The sequence below is a fragment of the Chanos chanos genome, chromosome 3 (genome assembly GCF_902362185.1).
Source record: "Chanos chanos chromosome 3, fChaCha1.1, whole genome shotgun sequence".
NCBI lineage: Eukaryota > Metazoa > Chordata > Actinopteri > Gonorynchiformes > Chanidae > Chanos > Chanos chanos.
In genome coordinates, this window is record NC_044497.1 from 19,247,501 (window position 1) to 19,265,938 (window position 18,438).

General features: G+C 39.9%; 1 protein-coding gene across 1 annotated transcript; it reads right to left on the reverse strand.

Moving 5' to 3' along the window:
• Positions 1 to 12,743: 12,743 nt before the first annotated feature.
• Positions 12,744 to 16,520, reverse strand: exog (exo/endonuclease G). The gene is made up of 6 exons (XM_030767637.1): positions 16,391 to 16,520; positions 15,658 to 15,807; positions 15,339 to 15,478; positions 15,048 to 15,124; positions 14,759 to 14,873; positions 12,744 to 13,190 (listed from the first exon to the last, which is right to left on the reverse strand). Exons 1-6 carry the CDS (start codon positions 16,518 to 16,520, stop codon positions 12,744 to 12,746), a joined length of 1,059 nt encoding a protein of 352 aa, XP_030623497.1.
• Between the last annotated feature and the right edge of the window lie 1,918 nt (positions 16,521 to 18,438).

The following is an 18,438-nucleotide window of genomic DNA, read 5'->3' on the forward strand; positions in this document are numbered from 1 at the left end:
TCTAGCAAGAGTTCGCATTTGTACATTTTATTTGTGTGACTTACCTTTTTCTGATTGTTAGTTTGAAATAAAATGAGAAAATGTGAGACATTGTCAACATCAGATCCTCAGAGATCAAGACTGAGTCATGACAAAGCAAAAAAAAAAATAAATAAATAAAAAAAATAAATAAATAAAAATGAAACCCAGTTCTTAAAACACAGCTTTGTTGCCAATTTAAACATGTATATCTACTGTAAAATAAACAATAGGATTAATTTTTTTGTTTGTGAGGTAGTCTCTCATTTGACTCATGCTTTTCTGTAAACAGGTGTTTATGTAATGGAAAAACTGAAGAACCACTCCATGATCATGCAGAAAACTGCTCGTAACAACGTCAATGTCAACATACATTTTTATGCTTCACCTACAAAATGTGATTTCTGAAAACAAAACACATATAATTGAAATCAGAAGGGGATTAGAGAGAGAGAGAGAACATTTCACTTTTGGGGTGTCTAGAGGGTAACAGACACTTTCTAGGGTCTCCTGCCTAGTACCTGAATTTATGTAAAATGAGGCTAATATAAATAATGATCTAACATTAAGGCTGCAAGTAGGGGTGGACAGTATAAATGGTATAGAAAGTAGACTGGTATGAATTTGCCCTACGGTATGGATTTTGACTATACTGTGCTTACCGGTAGAGCCCTCATGGTATGCTTCCTTTGCAAGGAAATTTCGCTTCGCTCTCATTCAGGTTGTATGGGGCGAAATTCGCTCTGACTGGGTGAGATTGGAGCAAATCCGGTGAGGCAAGCGAAACTAAGATGGCGAATCTGCAACTTGATGCAAATAAAAAAAACACGCGAGAACCAATCAGTTCAGCGTGTGATGTGTTTGGTATGTGACGTTCTCTAGAGAGGCGGGAGTAACAAAAAAAAGCCTGACCAAGATGGGTGAGGCTAAAGGCTACATGTAGCATGAAAACATGTATATGATTAAAAGATGTATGGGCAACCATTTGTGTCCACATCAACACGGATTGTTGTTTACATGTTACATGAACTTAGTCGGGGCCAGAGCAGTAGAAAAAACTCTCACAACGGCTCTTGTCGGGGCAAATAGACCACCTTCATTTAAGCACTCAAACTTAACTGCTACTACCAGGATAGTCAAAAAGCTTGCTGTTTTCGCGACCACTCTCCCAGAGCAAAAAGTGATAGGGCAAAATTCGCAAGGTGTTACGTTGTGTGGAAGCCTACTAATTGAGGCATTTTCCAATGGCTGTCCTTATGAGAAAAAAAGTCAGCAGCAGACAGACATAACAAATGCCATCACTGTGTACTTGTTCTTAAAATACTGTGTATTAAAATATACTATGCGAAATATGTCCTAGTAATACAGTTAAAAGTTCAGTAATAGCTGCCATGCAGTTGCCATACCAGTGCTTTACCCCTTCAGAAGCAGTTATATTTAAATTCTGAGAAAAACGCACATACCATGATATATACCGTTACCGTCCATGCTTCAGATTATACCGTGCTATAAATATTAGGCCATACCGGCCAGCCCTAGCTACAAGTCACAGTTTGGCAATTTCTACAACTTTCCAATACCTGTATTGTTCATCATCTGAAACTAATTACAAGGGAACAGCTGATTTATGTGAATCACTGTAAATATCTCTTGCACTTAATAGATTTTGTCAACAAATATCATGAAAAACATTATCGTCAACGTGAAGGAAGATTAAGCAAAAAAAATAGACACATGACAAACACAGTAAAAATGCATATAACTTTTGTGGTTCTGTGCACCTAGATCATAGTTACCTGAGAGGTGAAGTACCCAGTGACGTTTAAGTTAGAAGTCGCCAAAACACGAAGGGTTGCACTGTGATCAATTTACATTACTCTTTTGGTAACACTGAAAGCTGCTTTCATGTGTTAAGTTGTGCTACTTACACCTCATGGAATCTGGACACAGGCTTGATAGATAAAGAATATCATACTTTGGTGGAAAGGATGCAGGAGGTAAAAAAGCTAATGAGGGCCAGCCAGTGCTTCAATTCAGGCAAACCTGCAAGAAATCAGCAAAAGAGAGCAAACTGCAAATCTCACCAGGAGTCTATTACAGAGACACCTGAGAGTGAACCATGGAGTAATGTGTTGATCATTTCACAAGCTATGCAAAGGTTAGGGTCACAGAGAAAGAGAGAGAGACAGAGAGAGAGAGAGAGAACCAAGAAAGAAAGCGAAGCCTTTGCCTTTGACACAAATCTTAACAATTTGAGCACTGAAAAAACAAGCTGAAATCAAGCATCAAAGGAAATCCTTTTTTTTTTTTAACTCCTGATGCATCCCAATAAAGTGGTTATATCCAAACCTGGAACAGATGGGTAAGTGGTACATATCATGCTTTAATGACACGCTCTGGTTCTGGTGTCTTGGTGTAATGACAGCACTGACAGGGATTGGGAATACTGACTCTTCAACAAGACTCACACAACTCACCCATCAGCTACAATAACATCACACATCAGATGCTTCCATGACATCAGACCAACCTGAGGCTTCTGCCCGGGGGAGTACAACACGGCATCAGTGTACAGAAGACAAAGCCATGGTGTCGTGTACAAAACAAGTAACTGATTAATCTAATTTTGAGAGTCAGTCAGAGCACTATCGGTCTTCTCTTACTGACTAGAAAATGTTCAGAGTGACCATTCTGTAGGTCATTCACTGTGACCGTTCTGTAGGTCATTCACTGTGAACTGGTGACAAAGTGACTAGCAGCTGCAGGTCTGTCCTGAATGTGATTGATACATAACCAAAGTTACAAATTGTTAAAGCAAGTAATTATTTCCCTCCAAAAGATGTGAGGGAGGGAGCTGGCTCACCTGCCTGTGTCTTTAGGGCTGCCATTACAAGCCGTGACAGTTGTCATGGCGCGTCAGCCCAGCGCTGCTGTTGTTTATGTTTGGTTGGGTGCAAATTACCCAACCTGCCTCCGTTCATCAGGGTCAATCCAGCATCCTGCCCTAACTCGACTGTGGCTCTTTGCTGACAAGGCACAGTGATGTCAGTACTTCTTTAGATGCTTTCTAACAACACACACATGCACTCACACACACATACACACACTCTGACTGTCTTACTCTCTATCTTCACATGGTCTATGAGTTGCCATGAGAACCCAGTTTGGGATCAAAGAGTCAAAGAGCAAGACCATATTACTCTGCAACAAAGACCATGCTAATCTGTAACAAACTGGAAAGGCTATATGGCCATGTAACTGCTTCCCAGAATAATCAACAGGTATGTGCCCCAATCCCAGGCAATACATTAAGTCTAAACCTATGACAACAAACAAACAAAAACACAAAATATGATAATATGACTGAATGTGCATAGGATGCAAAAAAAAAAAAAAGAAAAAATTTAAAGAGATTATTACGATAGAAATTTAAATATTTTTTATTCCAAACAGATTGTTGGATATTTTCAAGCATGTTGTGAAAAACAGCATCTTTTACAGAAAATAGAAACAAAAACATAGAGCTAAAAGAAACTCCTGCCCCTTGAAGGTGACATGATTTGAGTTACACTGGAGTTCAAAAGACTCACTGTGGGTTCCAATGAACAGTCATACAGTGCAGAAAAAGAAGGCTTTAAGGCTGCATTAGGGTGCCGTAAGGGGTTTACAGTAGAGGATGTTGGTCTGTTGCGTAACTGCAGCCACAAAAGGCAAAATATGAAGGACCATGCTACACCCTGCGCCTGTCAGCTTCCTCCACGTCAAAGCAATGCCACTGAGGCTATCATGTTAATTAGCAAAACTGACAGAGACACAGGGAACTGGGGAGATTAATCTCCTCTGGCAGGAGAGGTTCACAGGGTGGGCTCGGACATTCTGAGGGAGGGGGAGTTGCCAGAGAGAGGCATCCTTCTGCAAACTTAACTAGGCCATATCCCCATGGGACCTTTTTGAAATGATAAACAAACAAACAAACAAACAAACAAACAAACATTACACAATCATTCTACGTGGGCTAATGCTAACGGTGGAGGGTGGGAACAGCATTATTGGTTTTGTAAAGACCTGGCGGTAAACTATGTGGGTGAGCTGGTCATCTGTATGGCAAGTTTTGAAGTTTCCATGGTAACCTGCATCTTCAAGGGGGTATGGAGGCATTTTTTTTTGGGGGGGGGGCAAACATGTCGACTTCCTCATTCGTTATGCAACAGATGTGCAGAGTAGCAGTGGCTCGCAGACATGACGGCTGTAGTCAAGTAGTTTCCAGGAAATGCCTGAATGCTGGAGGGTCCAGGATGCACTGGTCGACTTATTTGGGGTCTCCTGAGTTTCTAAAAGAAGGAGAGACTAAGAACGCAGACAGGAAGCCACTCTGGGCAAAGACGGCCTCGCCAGCTACATCACCTGTGGATAAATGAGTCACTGAGTGGGATGGCAAACTCACACACATGGTTCAGCGTTCGATTCATTTAGCAAGTATTTTACATGCCAGTATATATATATATATATATATATATATATATATATATATATATACATATATATATTTCTTTTTTTTTTTTTCCCCAGTCTTTCCTTGATATTAAAATCACAATGCACCTTCATTAGCTGCCCAAACACTTCAGAAATATCTGAAGACACTGCTGGCAATATATATATATATATATTTTTTTTTTTACTTTGTTAAAGCATATAGAAACAATTCTAAACAGACAGAGGTAAGCCATTGAAAGAAATGGTTAAAATGTAATCTTAACCACATGATTAATGAGATAAAAAAAATAATTAAAAGAAAAAACATTAAAAAAAACATATTAATCAAAAAGTATGTTAGCCGTGGTAAAAAGGACGCAAGCCTCATCTGCTCCCAGAAAGTGCTGGAGGTCATGTCTTCTTAAATGCTAATACTCCAATACTAAGTTACGTGTCATAGATCTACCTCACATGTCATGGATCAAACTGTTATTTTTCTCTTGTTTTTTGTCTCTTGTCTTCCTTATAAGATTTTTATTTATATATTGTCTTTTATTCATGCTTGTAGGATTAGCAAAGAAAGAATTTCCTTGTACAGTGTAACTGCCTGTTTTACTGTGCACATGACAATAAAACTCTTGAATCTTGAATCTTCTGCACCTGGCTCTGTAGAGGTAAACTATGTTTGACCTAACGTGACCCTTTGCATAAGCATCATAGGCGTATAACATACACATAAGTCATAGATTTAGCAAAGAGGATCAGCTCAGCTGTAAGACACAGTAGACTCAATTTGACCAGTGTGTGAAAGAAGATGACATACGATTTTGATCCAAAATAAAGTAGAAGAAAAAGTGATGAAAGAGGTTATTTAAATATGTAAATATTTACACACATCACCTTACAGTTACCTTGAATGTTGGTAAATAAGTTCTCAAAATAATTTAGAGGAAAGGGGACATTTTAATATTTCCAGAACCTGGGTCTTACGCAGGGCAAAGTAAACTAAAAGATCATAATTTATTATTTTGATGGAAAAAATATCTACAAGAAAGGAAATTCTGAAAAACATATTAAGCCTTGTTCAGTTCTTAGCATTGTGGTAAGTAATATACTTGGGACTAGAGCACGACTGAAGCTGGTTAGAGCTGGACAGTGATATTCAACTATATCCTTTTTTTTTTACCTGAGTTAGCGCTAATGAAATGCATCTCAGTACTCTCTGTTGTCCAAAGTACCACTGACTTGACAGATTTTTATCTTACCTTTTCTTTCCTAAAAACAAAACTTTAACTTAGCCTCAAGAAGAGAATGACTTGCCCTGTATACGGGACTAATTCTGAGAACACACTCTCTCTTTTTCTTTTTCTCTCTCTCTCTCTCTCTCTCTCTCTCAAAGCCTAGAGCTGTTGACTGTTCTGGAACATCAGAGTGCTGTGACTAGACCACAAAGCACTATGAAAGCACTATCAAAATACAAGAAATAACACAGACTGACCTTCCACAGCGTAGCAAAACCACATCGATATTCCAAAAATTCCTCTCACCAGGGAAAACATAACATAAGACAGATTTAATATATTTGGTTCAAATCATATATCAGTTTCATATTCAATCAGAATATTTACAGCTACTGTGTAAAGTGGAGAGGAAGCAAAGTTCTGAAACAATCTGAACTAAGTATACCTTATATTCATGCTTTTATCTGCTAATAAATCATTTTTCTTCATGCGTGACCTTTCACATGGTATTTTCAGATGTTTACAGCCCTTAAAATATTGAGCAGCATTGAGGTCTTCTCAAACTGAACTGGCCCATCTAACAGACAAGTTAATGTTACTTAAAGGCAGTGCTTGGACTGTCAGGTACGCAGACAGCCCGTAATGGTAAGAAACAAACCAAAAAAAAAATGCATTCACACAAACAAAAAAAAACAAAACAAAAACAACCAAAAAAAAAAAAAAAAAACGAAGCATGGACAGGACCAGCACTCTGTCTCTCTCTCTCTCTCTCTCTCTCTCTCTGCCACTTCATGTGGTCCGAGACAAGTGAGGACTCAGGAGTGTGATGTTTGCCATATAGGGTTGCCATGGCAGCAAAGCCCTGATGAGGTCTCTCGAAGGAGCTGGAGGATGACTGTTCTCCCGGTGGGGAGCAGTGACCTGACTCTCCAGAGGCTAATCCTCCTGTTTGCCTCTGACTGGAGAAGCCAGAGAGCTGAGAGCTGCCTGAGTATACACACACATGCGCGAAGACTGCACACAAATATTACAAAAGTATGATCGAACTCCAGAACCTAAGCTGTGCGCTCCTTTCCAACTACCTGTAGTACAGAGTACAGATGAATGACATAGTTTTAACACTCAACCGGCGCGCTATGCATATGACGTGAAGGAGGTATGAATGAGCGCTGACTAATTCACACAATCACACAAATTAAACCTCTCATTTTTCTCTATAAAAACAGCATTAAAAGTTCTCTACTAAAGTATGACACAAGACCCAGGCTGCCCCCCCCCCCCCCCCCCGCTGGAGTATCCCGCTTTGAAAAGTCAATGCGCGTTTACAAAAAGGATTTATCATAAAAAGAGAACAGAAGAATGTGAATGTGCATCAGTTATTACTATTCACCATGTGAATCAACTGTTATTCAGTCTGTAGTATGTTTCTGAAAGACTAAAATCTCCTTCATCAAAACGTTGTCCACTACAGTCACCCCGTGCCCTTTTGGACAATCTTATGTAATCTGTTAACATCACTTCAACCCCGGAGTTAGCAAATCCCTTGACGCATCTCTCAGTGCTCTGAGGATGTCCAGTCATGAAGAACACCAGACCCACGAGGCCGTTTCCCCTTTTTTCCCCCCACAATATTACAAACTCAGAGTTAATGGAGTCTAGTTCACGAAAAAAGTATGACTGAACTCCAGGAAGCCAGGTAACAGAACATAGTCACCCATTGACTTCAAACCTGGTCTCAAGACAAGGAATTACCTGGAAACCTCTCCTTAGGGATGGTTTTCATGTGTTCACTAAAATGTTTTTACATGACAAAATCTTTATCCCAGTATGATTTATGTGTGCAAAAAAACCCCCACTGTTTCTATGGGAATAAACCAGTTTCATGTCTTCACCATTTAAAAAATATATATCAATAGAGTGTCACACAGTTTAATTTTCATTTATTTAGTCATCATATATCATTTATTTCAAATGCTCTGCTGTGTCAGGAAGAACCATGAAAACAAAACAATAATAAAATAAAACCAAACAAACAAAAAACAAACATGCATGAGTGCCTTTCTTGTCCTTGTAGAGCCAGACCAAGTCTGTCTACATCTCTGACTTCTGAGCCTCTACAGGATTACGACTAAAAATCATCTACACGCACACACGCACACACACACACACATACATACACACGAGATCCCAGGATGACAACAAAGGTAAACCTAGCGTGCACATACAGTACAAAATGCATGCAAACTGTTACCGTGTACGTGAATAACAGGGACGGTCATTTTGGGAGTGTATATGTGTAAGCTGACTGGCCCTCAGTGACAGTACACTCCCCTCCCCACAGGAGCTCTCTTTTTACGAGGGGCAGTCATGTCTCCATCTGCTGGCACAAACCAGCAGGACCCAGAAGCCCTGTTAAACACCAAACCAGCGGAGGCAGGAAGTCACATGCCACTATTACTTAAAATGGAATGTTTTGGGAATATGACATGGGAATCTCATTGTTCAGTGTGTTTTAAGAGATTGCTAAAAACTCTTTTTGATTTTTATACAATGTTTAGGATTTTGTTCCTCCTGTCTGACTTTGTCATTAAAATGCAACTCATATGTAGGCTACAAGGAGACCAAAACTAACAATAAGATAATAAATAAATAAATAATTTGAACTGTGGAACACTGCCAAGTCAGTTCTGGCACACACACACACACACAGACAAAAAGCCAAATGATACGTACACAGTCTAACACACATCTAACACTACGTTTGGTACAAAGTGCTAAGCTCACAGGGCAGTGGTTTTGTCAGCATGTGAGTGTGCAACGAACCTTTCAACTCCAAGGGACAGGTCTACCAAGCATGGTTGCTAAGGAACCATATCCCAAAAGGAGGGTGGAGCTAAGGCACACTAAGCTGAAAGGCACATTGTCACACAAGTGTGAAATCACGGGGTCAGAATTCAGGAAGTGTTCACCCCCCCCCCCTCCTTTTTCTTTTCAAATATATATATATCTTTTTGGGGGGGGGGGGGTGTTCCTCTGGTTATCTTCCCTAAACACGAGAGAGGATTCCCAAGAACCATGATGACTATCAGTACCTACCAACAGATCTATGGTAACTATACAAAAGCCATGAAGTACAGGCAAGACAGACATTACCACATTACTCATCAGATAAAGCGTGAGCACATCCTCTCATTAATGCCATAACTGCCATAACCCCTAAGGGTTAACATAATAAACTCTTACATAAAAATTCCCAGTAGTTCCTTTGAGTACACATTGAAATTGGACTCATTCCAAAGCAATTCACAAATATTTACACACATGCCAGGAACATTCTTGGACAGCTAAACACAGATGGATCGTGGCACATCACATCACCCAACGCCCATTAAGTAAAAATAGGACTGAAATCTTGTTTTCTACATAAGGAGAGTTCCGCTCGGCTGTAGTGTGCAAACCTCAGAAACCTGGAACATGCTTGCATAGGAAAGACATGCCTTTTTCACGCACTCACTGGTGCTCCAAGCTTGGTATGATTAATTGCTAAGTGTTAATTCTTAAATAAAAGTTGAAATGTCACGTGCGTATCAGCCTGTCTTTGGTCAGTTTGACCAGAGGCGACAAGAAGCAGCCAAAATGTTGTATTATTTGTTGTGCTCTACAAACGTCTCCTACAGTCTTCAGTTCACTCCCATCAGATTTTCCACGGGTAAACGTAGGAATGGAAGAATCAGAGAAGTTTTCCAGAGAAGTGAGAAGCTGGAGTTAGCCTGGCATTATCTTTAGGGGCGAGGAAAAGACCAACTGTGCGAGAAGCTTGTTGTTTTGAGACAATGTGTTGGGACATGGTAACAGACTGAAGCTGCTAATTACAGCCTAGGGTTGGAAAGTGCACCTGCTCCAGTGCAGCAGATGTCTCCAGATAAAAAGGAAGAGAACGGTCTTAAAAACCACACAGGAGGGGAAATTCTGCCCCGTCATGACCTGGTTTAAACCGAACAATCGCTAGACCTGCTTGCTCTTCTCATTCCGACTGAAGCCATTATAACAGAACTAGCTAATATGCAAAAACCTGCTGGTGTTGTAAGTGCTCTCCAGTAGTGTGCGGGGATGTTATCATATGACATGAATATTCATGGAGACAAAACGTGTTTGGGGGCAGGCCTCGCTGCACAAGACAAAACATGTTTGGGGGCGGGCCTCGCTGCACAAGACAAAACGTGTTTGGGGGCGGGCCTCGCTGCACTAGGCAACGCGTATGATTTTTAACGCCTTTGCTTCACAAATGACTTACACAGGAAGCGTTACTACAGTTATGTATCCTGACAACAGAGCACAACTGTCTCTAGCTCCTCACAAACACGGCTTCTGTTTTGTTTATAAATGGAAGAGACAGCTGATGAGGATGTGTGTGTTTTGGGAGGGGGTGGCAACCAAAAAGACAATGAGATGCCTCAGAAACAGCAAACAGGAACCAGAGAGACTGACTATACTCTATACTTGGCTCAATGAAACAGACTCCTAAATACCATTTACATTCACTTACTTCTTTACGAAAGAATGTTGACCTACAGAAAGAACAGGCTAACATACATTTTTGTTGGACAAGAGTAGACCTAGTGCAAAAAATGCCATGCTGGCAAGCAAACTTTCAATGTGACTACCTTGCAAAAAAATAAAAGCGTGGTGCTTGATCACTGTCTCTGTACTAAAACACGCTGACACAGCATAACTGCAGGAGTCATGCCAGGTATGTGTGAAACTAGTACAGTGTGATCATGGGAGTCGTGTTTCTCTCAACATAGGGGTTACGTAAGGTACCGTCAAGTTGTGTTCTTAATGTTGGTCAACTGTCTAACATTAGAAAAACATTTGCTGTCTTTGCTTTGTTAAAACTTGAAGTTTTGTTTTATTTTAAGCTCTGTAAAATCCACGCGTCTGTAAAGGGAAGCACACAGTCACAACTACATCATCATGATTACCTTAAGAAACATTTAAACTTGAATTCGCACAGATGCTTCATAAAATTATTTATCAAAGTAAAACCATAAAGCTTACACTGTCATTTTAGCCCTATGGCCTTCATCAGAACATTCAGAGCCCAAAAGACAATTCAAATAACATAAGGGATTCTTGTGTGAACCTGTGGGTTCCTTTGCTGAGCACAACAAATTATTTTCATTAACACAATGTACAAGTCCTACTTTTCTGTTGACTCTGCATTTTACTCTATTCTTTATTGGAGTGTGTGTGTTTTCTGTCTTTGAGCTACGAAATCAGGAGGAAAATGGCAAAAGCTTACGGTTCAAAAATCAGGAGATAACTAAAATGTAATCAGACAAACAGAACAGCGTACAACATGTCCTCCCCACCATGATGCGAAACAAAAACACTCAAAATAACAAGTATTGATTTTACCAGGATATAGGTAAGTTTTACATAAAAAAAGGGATTCCTTTAAAAGCAATGCTGTATACTTCCTAAGCATAACCCAAGAAACGAGTTGACTTTTTAAAGTGTATATAAGAGAGTACAACTGACACAAATATTCCAGTTTATCAGACGACGGGGTTAAGACACGCCGGTGTGAGATACCTGGATTAAAAACCCAGACGAAGAATCAAACCCTTCTCTTGACATATGGACCTGAAGGGTGTGCAATATTAATTGACACACTGTACATATTGTATCATCATTGTTCATGTTCTAATAGACAACAGAGAGGCAATAAATGTTTATTTTAACACTTCTGATAACACAGACAAACTATGCGTCCACTGACATTTAAAGAAGGCTAGAATTCTCTGGAACACACAGTTAAAGTTTAAGCAGTCTAGGCAGCGTGTTAAGAACTACCCCTCACAGAGGTACATACTCATGAAACAAATAGAGGTAATGAAGGAAAGTTACAAGTGCAAGAACATGAGATCCTCAGTAAAATAGTGAATAGCTCTAGATAGTGAGTCAGTCAAATTCCCTTTTTTTTTTAAAGTACTATACTTTGTCAAAAGAGAAATCAAGGCACAAAAAAAAAAAAAAAAAAAAAAAAGAAAGACCTCAAACCTGTTAGTGCCTTGCGTGGTAATTTGACAAGTGGAATGGATTCAGACATCTCCATTTTCCTGTGGTGCTATTTAAACGTCAAATGCAATTATGCATGACTAGTGCCAGGAAGTGGATGATGCGTGGGCTCCGATCGGCACCGGGTCCTGTAAAGAACCGTCGATTAGCAGCAGTGTACCGCACGTCTGGGTCCTCATCAGACGGCACAGCACAACCAAACTGCTCGCTTTGGATCACCCTCATCTCACACTGTAACCCCATCTTTTTCCATCAATCGATAGGAAACACTCAGTGTCTAGGGAAGTGTGTAGGAAAGAGGAGACAAGCTGAAATAATACAGGCCTGTTGGGAAATATGGACCTACATCATTCATCACTCATATTAAATGAATCCAACTAATACATGTGGATAAAACAAACTACTAATTTTAAGTTCAAGAAATACAAACAAAAGACTTCACAATTTAAGTATGTAATGGAGAAAAAACTGTACTGCGCAAATTGAAATAAATAAAATTAAATACAATAAAAATTTCGAAGGACACATTTAGCTTAGTTCACAAAACTAATTGTTTATTTTGGAACTCTGTGAACAGGAGCAATTCAGTGGATGGTAACAGACTGAATGATTAACTGCCAAACTGGTCCCTCAACTGTATATAAAACTGTAGCCCAACCCGGGAATCCAATCATCAACAATCAAAAATATTCTTCAGTTCTTCAGATGAACAAACATCCACCCCATGACCATCAGCACAACATCATACATCTGACCAAAAAAAAAAAAAAAATGTACTACACACAAACAACTCTGGTAAGGCTGACCTCTGACTTGTCAAGCTGGTAAAAATGATAAACATGGAAAACAGTATGGAAAACATAGCACTAATACAAAAACAGTGGCCTTCTATTAAAAAGCATTGTGGTCTTTGGTATATCTGTGTGATGTCTAGTATCCTGACTTCCCCTCTGGGTGCTCCTTGTGTAGAAGCTCCTGTTTTTTCTCCTGATACAGTTTGATGAGGTAGTCGTCTGGAGTGATGCCGGCCTCTCTCAGCTCTGCCATGGCCTTCTCTAGCTTTACACTGGTCCTGGCACCAGCCACCTTACGCCCCGTGATATACAGAGTGAATTCTTTGAAGTCCATCAGACGACAAGAGTCCAGCTCACACAGGTTCTTCTGAGTTCTGTCCGCTTTGGGAAAGAACGACAGCCCGGATATCCTCTCCAGATCCGACAGACTCACCTGGAATTCCGTCAGCTGGTGATCAAATCCAATGGGTCGGTTCGGAACCACGAAGGCTCCCAGGGCCAAAGTGTCCGAAGATGAGTTCTTCTGGGCCAGGATGACTTTGTAGAGGTGTGTGGGCACAGCGACTTCATCCTTCCCAATTAACTGAGAAAAACACACAAAAAAAGACTTATATATGCATAGATAAACTTAAGCAATCATATCAGTTTTACATGCATGAATAACTTGTTTAGACCCTGACATTTCATTCTTGTGTAAAGGAGGTGATCCTTTTAAATACATTTCTCTCTCTTTAGGCAGGTAACAGCTGTGAATCCCACAGAATCAACTGCTCTGGCATCTCAGAAATGGAACCATGAAAAAGAGGAAGATTTGTTCAGAGACAATTACACAGTGACTCCTCGATGGCAGACCAATTCTCAACACCTGTTGACATCTCAGGAGTGATTCTAGACATTACACTCTCCAGTGCACACAATTCATATCCTAAAAACCTGACACATTCTCAATAATAAATCCTAAATGATGTGGATAAACCACAAACACAAAACATCAAACCCGACCAAGTGTTTGTTTTGTTTTTTTAATTTAATGTTTCTGCCCTTCACTAATAAAAGACTAAAACAGACAGTTGATTAAAAACAGTACTTGGAAAAGCTGTGGAACTAACTGCATGTTAAGCAAAGACATGGAGAGGAAACAGATGACATGGTTTGTTCCACTGGGTAAGGGACAGTGTACAGGGGAAGTCCTGGGTCCCCATTATGGCCCTACCTGGCATAGTCCTCCCATTCCCTGAATAAGGAGCAGACCAGAGGAGCTGAGGAGAAGTATCTAAGCTCGAATGTCTCCAAGGGCCAAAGTGTGCACAGATAGAGGTGGCACGACCCCTGTCTGTGTACATTTACGATAGGTACCGGCCCCTCAGGCGGCTGTCTATGTTGATTTAGCTGCGCAAGAAAAAAACAAATCTCTCCCTTGGAAACCAGCTGGAGCTCCTCTCCTGCTCTGAGTGGAGGAAGCCAGTTCTGAGCAGCCTAGAATTTGCACCTGATAAAACTATCAGTGTTCTTAAACCAAGATATAAGGAAGGAGCAGACGAGACTGCTGAGAGACAGGTCAGGATTTGTACTTTTGAGTCATTTTCAAGCCATCACCTTCAATATTTCATAACACAGAACAATGAAGGGGAGGTTAAGATATTTGTGACAGAGAGTACATTACCCTTGTATGACCTGAGTCTTATAGAGAGGAAACACAGCAGTCGCACAAGGGACTATTTTCTTATTTTCAGAAATGTGAGGATTTACAGTATTATACACAGTTTACACACAGACTACTTACATGTAAGTAAATGATTAAGGGAAAAGGAGCCACCAATACTGCCCCTTGTCAGTTGCCAATGGTATTACACATAGAACTGAACAGTCCCAATCATACAGATTGCATTGTTAGGTGCAACACTGATATCTACTGGCCATTTGATATAACTGCAAGTTCTTCATAAGGACACCTGTTCGTGCTGGACCAACACAAGGGACAGGATATTTTGACACACAGCTATAATATGTCATCATGAAGAAGGCTGATTTGAAAATGGCTTTTGTTCTCGTTCTTCTGCAGTATAACAGTAAGGCATTTGAGCTTCATACTTCTCCTACATTTAGAGCTTGTACTGAGGCAAAGACTTGATCCGTTTTTATTTTGGTTACCTGATATGACACGGTCTTCCGCCCATCATCTCCCACCTGAGGCAAAACGAGGGGTCCCGACACAATCCACACATCCTCAAACCTTTTCGTCAAGTCTCTGCAATACATCTCTAACCTAGGACAGGAAAGCATCTAAGTAAAGAGCAGCAGGAGACACGTTCACAAAACCTTTTTTTTTTTTTTTTTTTTCCCCCAAAAGAGTCATGAAGGTTCAGCTCTTCCTTCCACCAAAAGGAAGAGATCCAGAACATTCCTCAGTTCTGTGCCAGATGCAGTGACTATTCTGTACCTGTTCCAGAAGCCTGCGTTGTTTTCATAGTTCTGAGGAACAATATTTGACAGGTAGAAGGTCTCAGCCATTGATTGCTGCAAAAGAAACCAGACAAACAGTGAGGTCCAAACAAAAGATCGCTGTGCTGTGTCTGAGAATGCAGATGTTTTCAAACCTCTAACTCTAATGTCTGACTCCAGACCTAAACTACACGACAGCTGAGTCTAATCATTCGATAACAAACAGTGCAGGATGTCACAGCAGTCACACTGAATTTGGTGACAGATGAAACACCTGGAGAGGAATGACCTCTGAGGCTTTATTGTCTCCTGCGGGGGCCATGTGTCCTCTGGACCAGCCGCTGCCCAGGTAATCTTCATTATGGGCTGTGAACATCTCAGGGATGCCAGGATCCGGCCTGAACTTACAATGCCTTCTGTCTGCCTTCCCTATAAAAGCACAAAAACAGGAGCACATCATGCCGGTGGGCTAATAAGAAGGAAACAACAAAAACAACAACAACAACAGTATTTATAATAATAATGTGGACGTTGTGCATTCATGCAGAAGGACTGCAGAGATATAAATATAGTTTAACAAAGTTAATGTGTTACCAGACAAAACTTACCGAGTAATTTTACATTTGAGATGTGCTCTGCAACCCATCTTGGTGTCTTTTTAGCCTGATCGTACGATAAAACATGATTCGTATAGAATCGAGTTTCCGCTCCAGTAAGTGGGAGACCAAATTTCTCGATAATCTTTTGTTGTGGGCTTTCTGTGACAAACAGTACAATTTAATTTTAGAGAACAAACACTTCAATCACATTGCTGGTGATTTCACAAAAAGAAAAATAAATGTATTATTAATTTGTTGGACTGAGCACAAGACAGTTTTATTCAAATAATTACTTTTTCAAGGAAATGTTATTGTTCTTCTGTCTCAGTCGAAATTATTGCTATATCAGTATACTCTGATAATGAACTCATTTGTCTCATTGGCAAAATAAAACATCTATTTTCATCACCCTTATCAACTTTGCTAGTAAATCTGCACATCTAGCTATTTTTCCACCATTTTTTTCTTCAAATATAAACCCAGCTTTCACTTGGGTGCTGGTGAAACAGCAAGCTAGCTGCTGTTTCTTGGTTGGCACCAACTCTGTATTATAACAACGTTATTGATGTAACAGAAAGCAAATCGGCTACTTGCATCAAGCGCATTTATTACTATTACTACTACTGTTTACTATTAAATTAATTAATTCTGAAATTATTACGTTTATACTGTATTGCAATCACGAAAGTCATGTATGTTTCGTTGGAAAGAGCTCAATTTAGCAAGAAATTAAACTGGCTACCTTTTTCATGAAACTCTTCCTCGTGGTGAGATTCAGACAGAAAGAGTTTAAGTGCTACAACGCAAGACCCTGTGCTAACCGCTGCCCCACACACAAACCCCCCGATAAATTTAAAGGCATTACTGGCCATCCTTCACCAAGCCACAGACATTGGCAAGCATTGAGCTGAAACAGAAATTCTGATTATGTAATGTTTCATTGAAGTTCTAGCTTCTGTCTAGTCATTTTCGGTTTGAGTACCCCTGCTTCGCAAAAATTGTACCCGACAGTCTCAAAAGTGCATACTGCCACCTACTGTACTGGAGTGCTGAACGAGGTACAGCACTGAAATACGTAAATTTTTCGATTTCTTGTCTCTTGAATACACACTTCAAATGAATGAGCAAATAAATAAATGGTATGCCTAGTAATTTGTAAATGTTACATGGCTGGTCGTGTCTTTCCTTGTATACTTAGCAACTTGACAACATCTCAGAGGTCTTGGCAGGGCATGGGAAAAATATTTAAGCTTCTGTATAGCATGCAGGCTAATGCTCTGACTCATAATGGTTCGTTAGGACCTAAAGCTTCAGTAAAACCAGTAGGCGATTTGCAGGGGGATGCTATCCCCTTTGTTAACCTGCCACCCCCGTATACAGTCTGTAGAGTAGTGTCAGTGACCATTAGGCCATCTCCACTGTTAAAAAATAACAAAGCACCTACTGAGTAAGACTGAAGAGTTTTGGGAGATATGTAAAATGTTGAGTCAGGGCCCATGATCAAAGAGACCAAAAGCTTTTATGGAGCCAAGCCAGAACTGCATTCGGTGACATTTTCTCCTTTCCTCTTGTGCTCTTTCCAGTGAACAGTTATAGCCGTGCCGGTGGGAGAAACAAAATGCATTGTGAAATAGTGGACTGGAGCCCTGGTAATATGTAAACTGGCGACACTGTAGTTTTGTCTTTTTTTTTTCTTGTAAATTAACTGTAATCCTCAGCCCAATAGTGCAAGTAAACATAATTTAAAAGCAATAAGGGACAACTGGAAAGAAAAATAATATCCAGCCACTAACACCCTTCACAGCAAGTATAGCACATGAAGTAGGAAGTGTGGGATTCACGCCATGTTTATTTGGCAAAATGCCACACAGATTTATTTATTTATGTTCTTTGACCACAATGCCATAAACTGGACACATAACTGAAAATGGAAGGGTATAACAGAAAACCAATCAGGGAACAGATGTTTTATCAGTATTTTATTGTTTACTTTCATATACAAAAAGATAAAATTGAAGTAATCCTTTCTAGTATTTTTTTTCTCTAATAGTCAGGGTGTAGTTGTTTCACACTGGGCAAATACTACATTCATACTGGTTTATTCTGGCACCAATGCAGAGGAGAAACAACGACATCCCAACATCTAGGCAAATCTATTCCAAATTCTGGGTACTGAGTTCTAAAATTACCACAGTAAAAAGAACAATGATCCACTGCAAATTAAAGAACTATGTTACAATGATCGTTCAAAAGAGTTCTCAGTTCAGTACGGCAAAACGATGGATATCAGATTTTTCCAGGGCATTTAATATATATAAAACTTTTCAACATATTCTTCAATCCAAAAGAGGGCTTACAAGCTCAACTCTGTATACATTTTGTCTTATACAGATTTTTAGTATATTTATGTTAAAATCAGTAGTACAAGCCATCTCTGTTCTACAATTTTAGCTACAATAGTGAAACATAACCTACAACATGGACATTTTCACATATCCTGGTATAGAAACAGCACTTTAAAATATGACCCCTTGACAAGACAGGTAAGAAAACCTTCTTTTGAGCACCGTGTACCAATGTTTGCACCTTCACAACACTCTGGGTCTTGGGGAACATGGGAAATGGAATGAAAACCTTGCTTGTCAGTAACTGTTATCGATTTAAATTGAAACTGTTTTCTTTCTTTCTTTCTTTCTTTTTTCTGTTTTTAAGACCTCCGATTGGTGAAGTCAGTGGCAAGCTTGCAGGTACGGGGGGGGGGGGGGGGGGGGTTAGACATCCAGACCAATA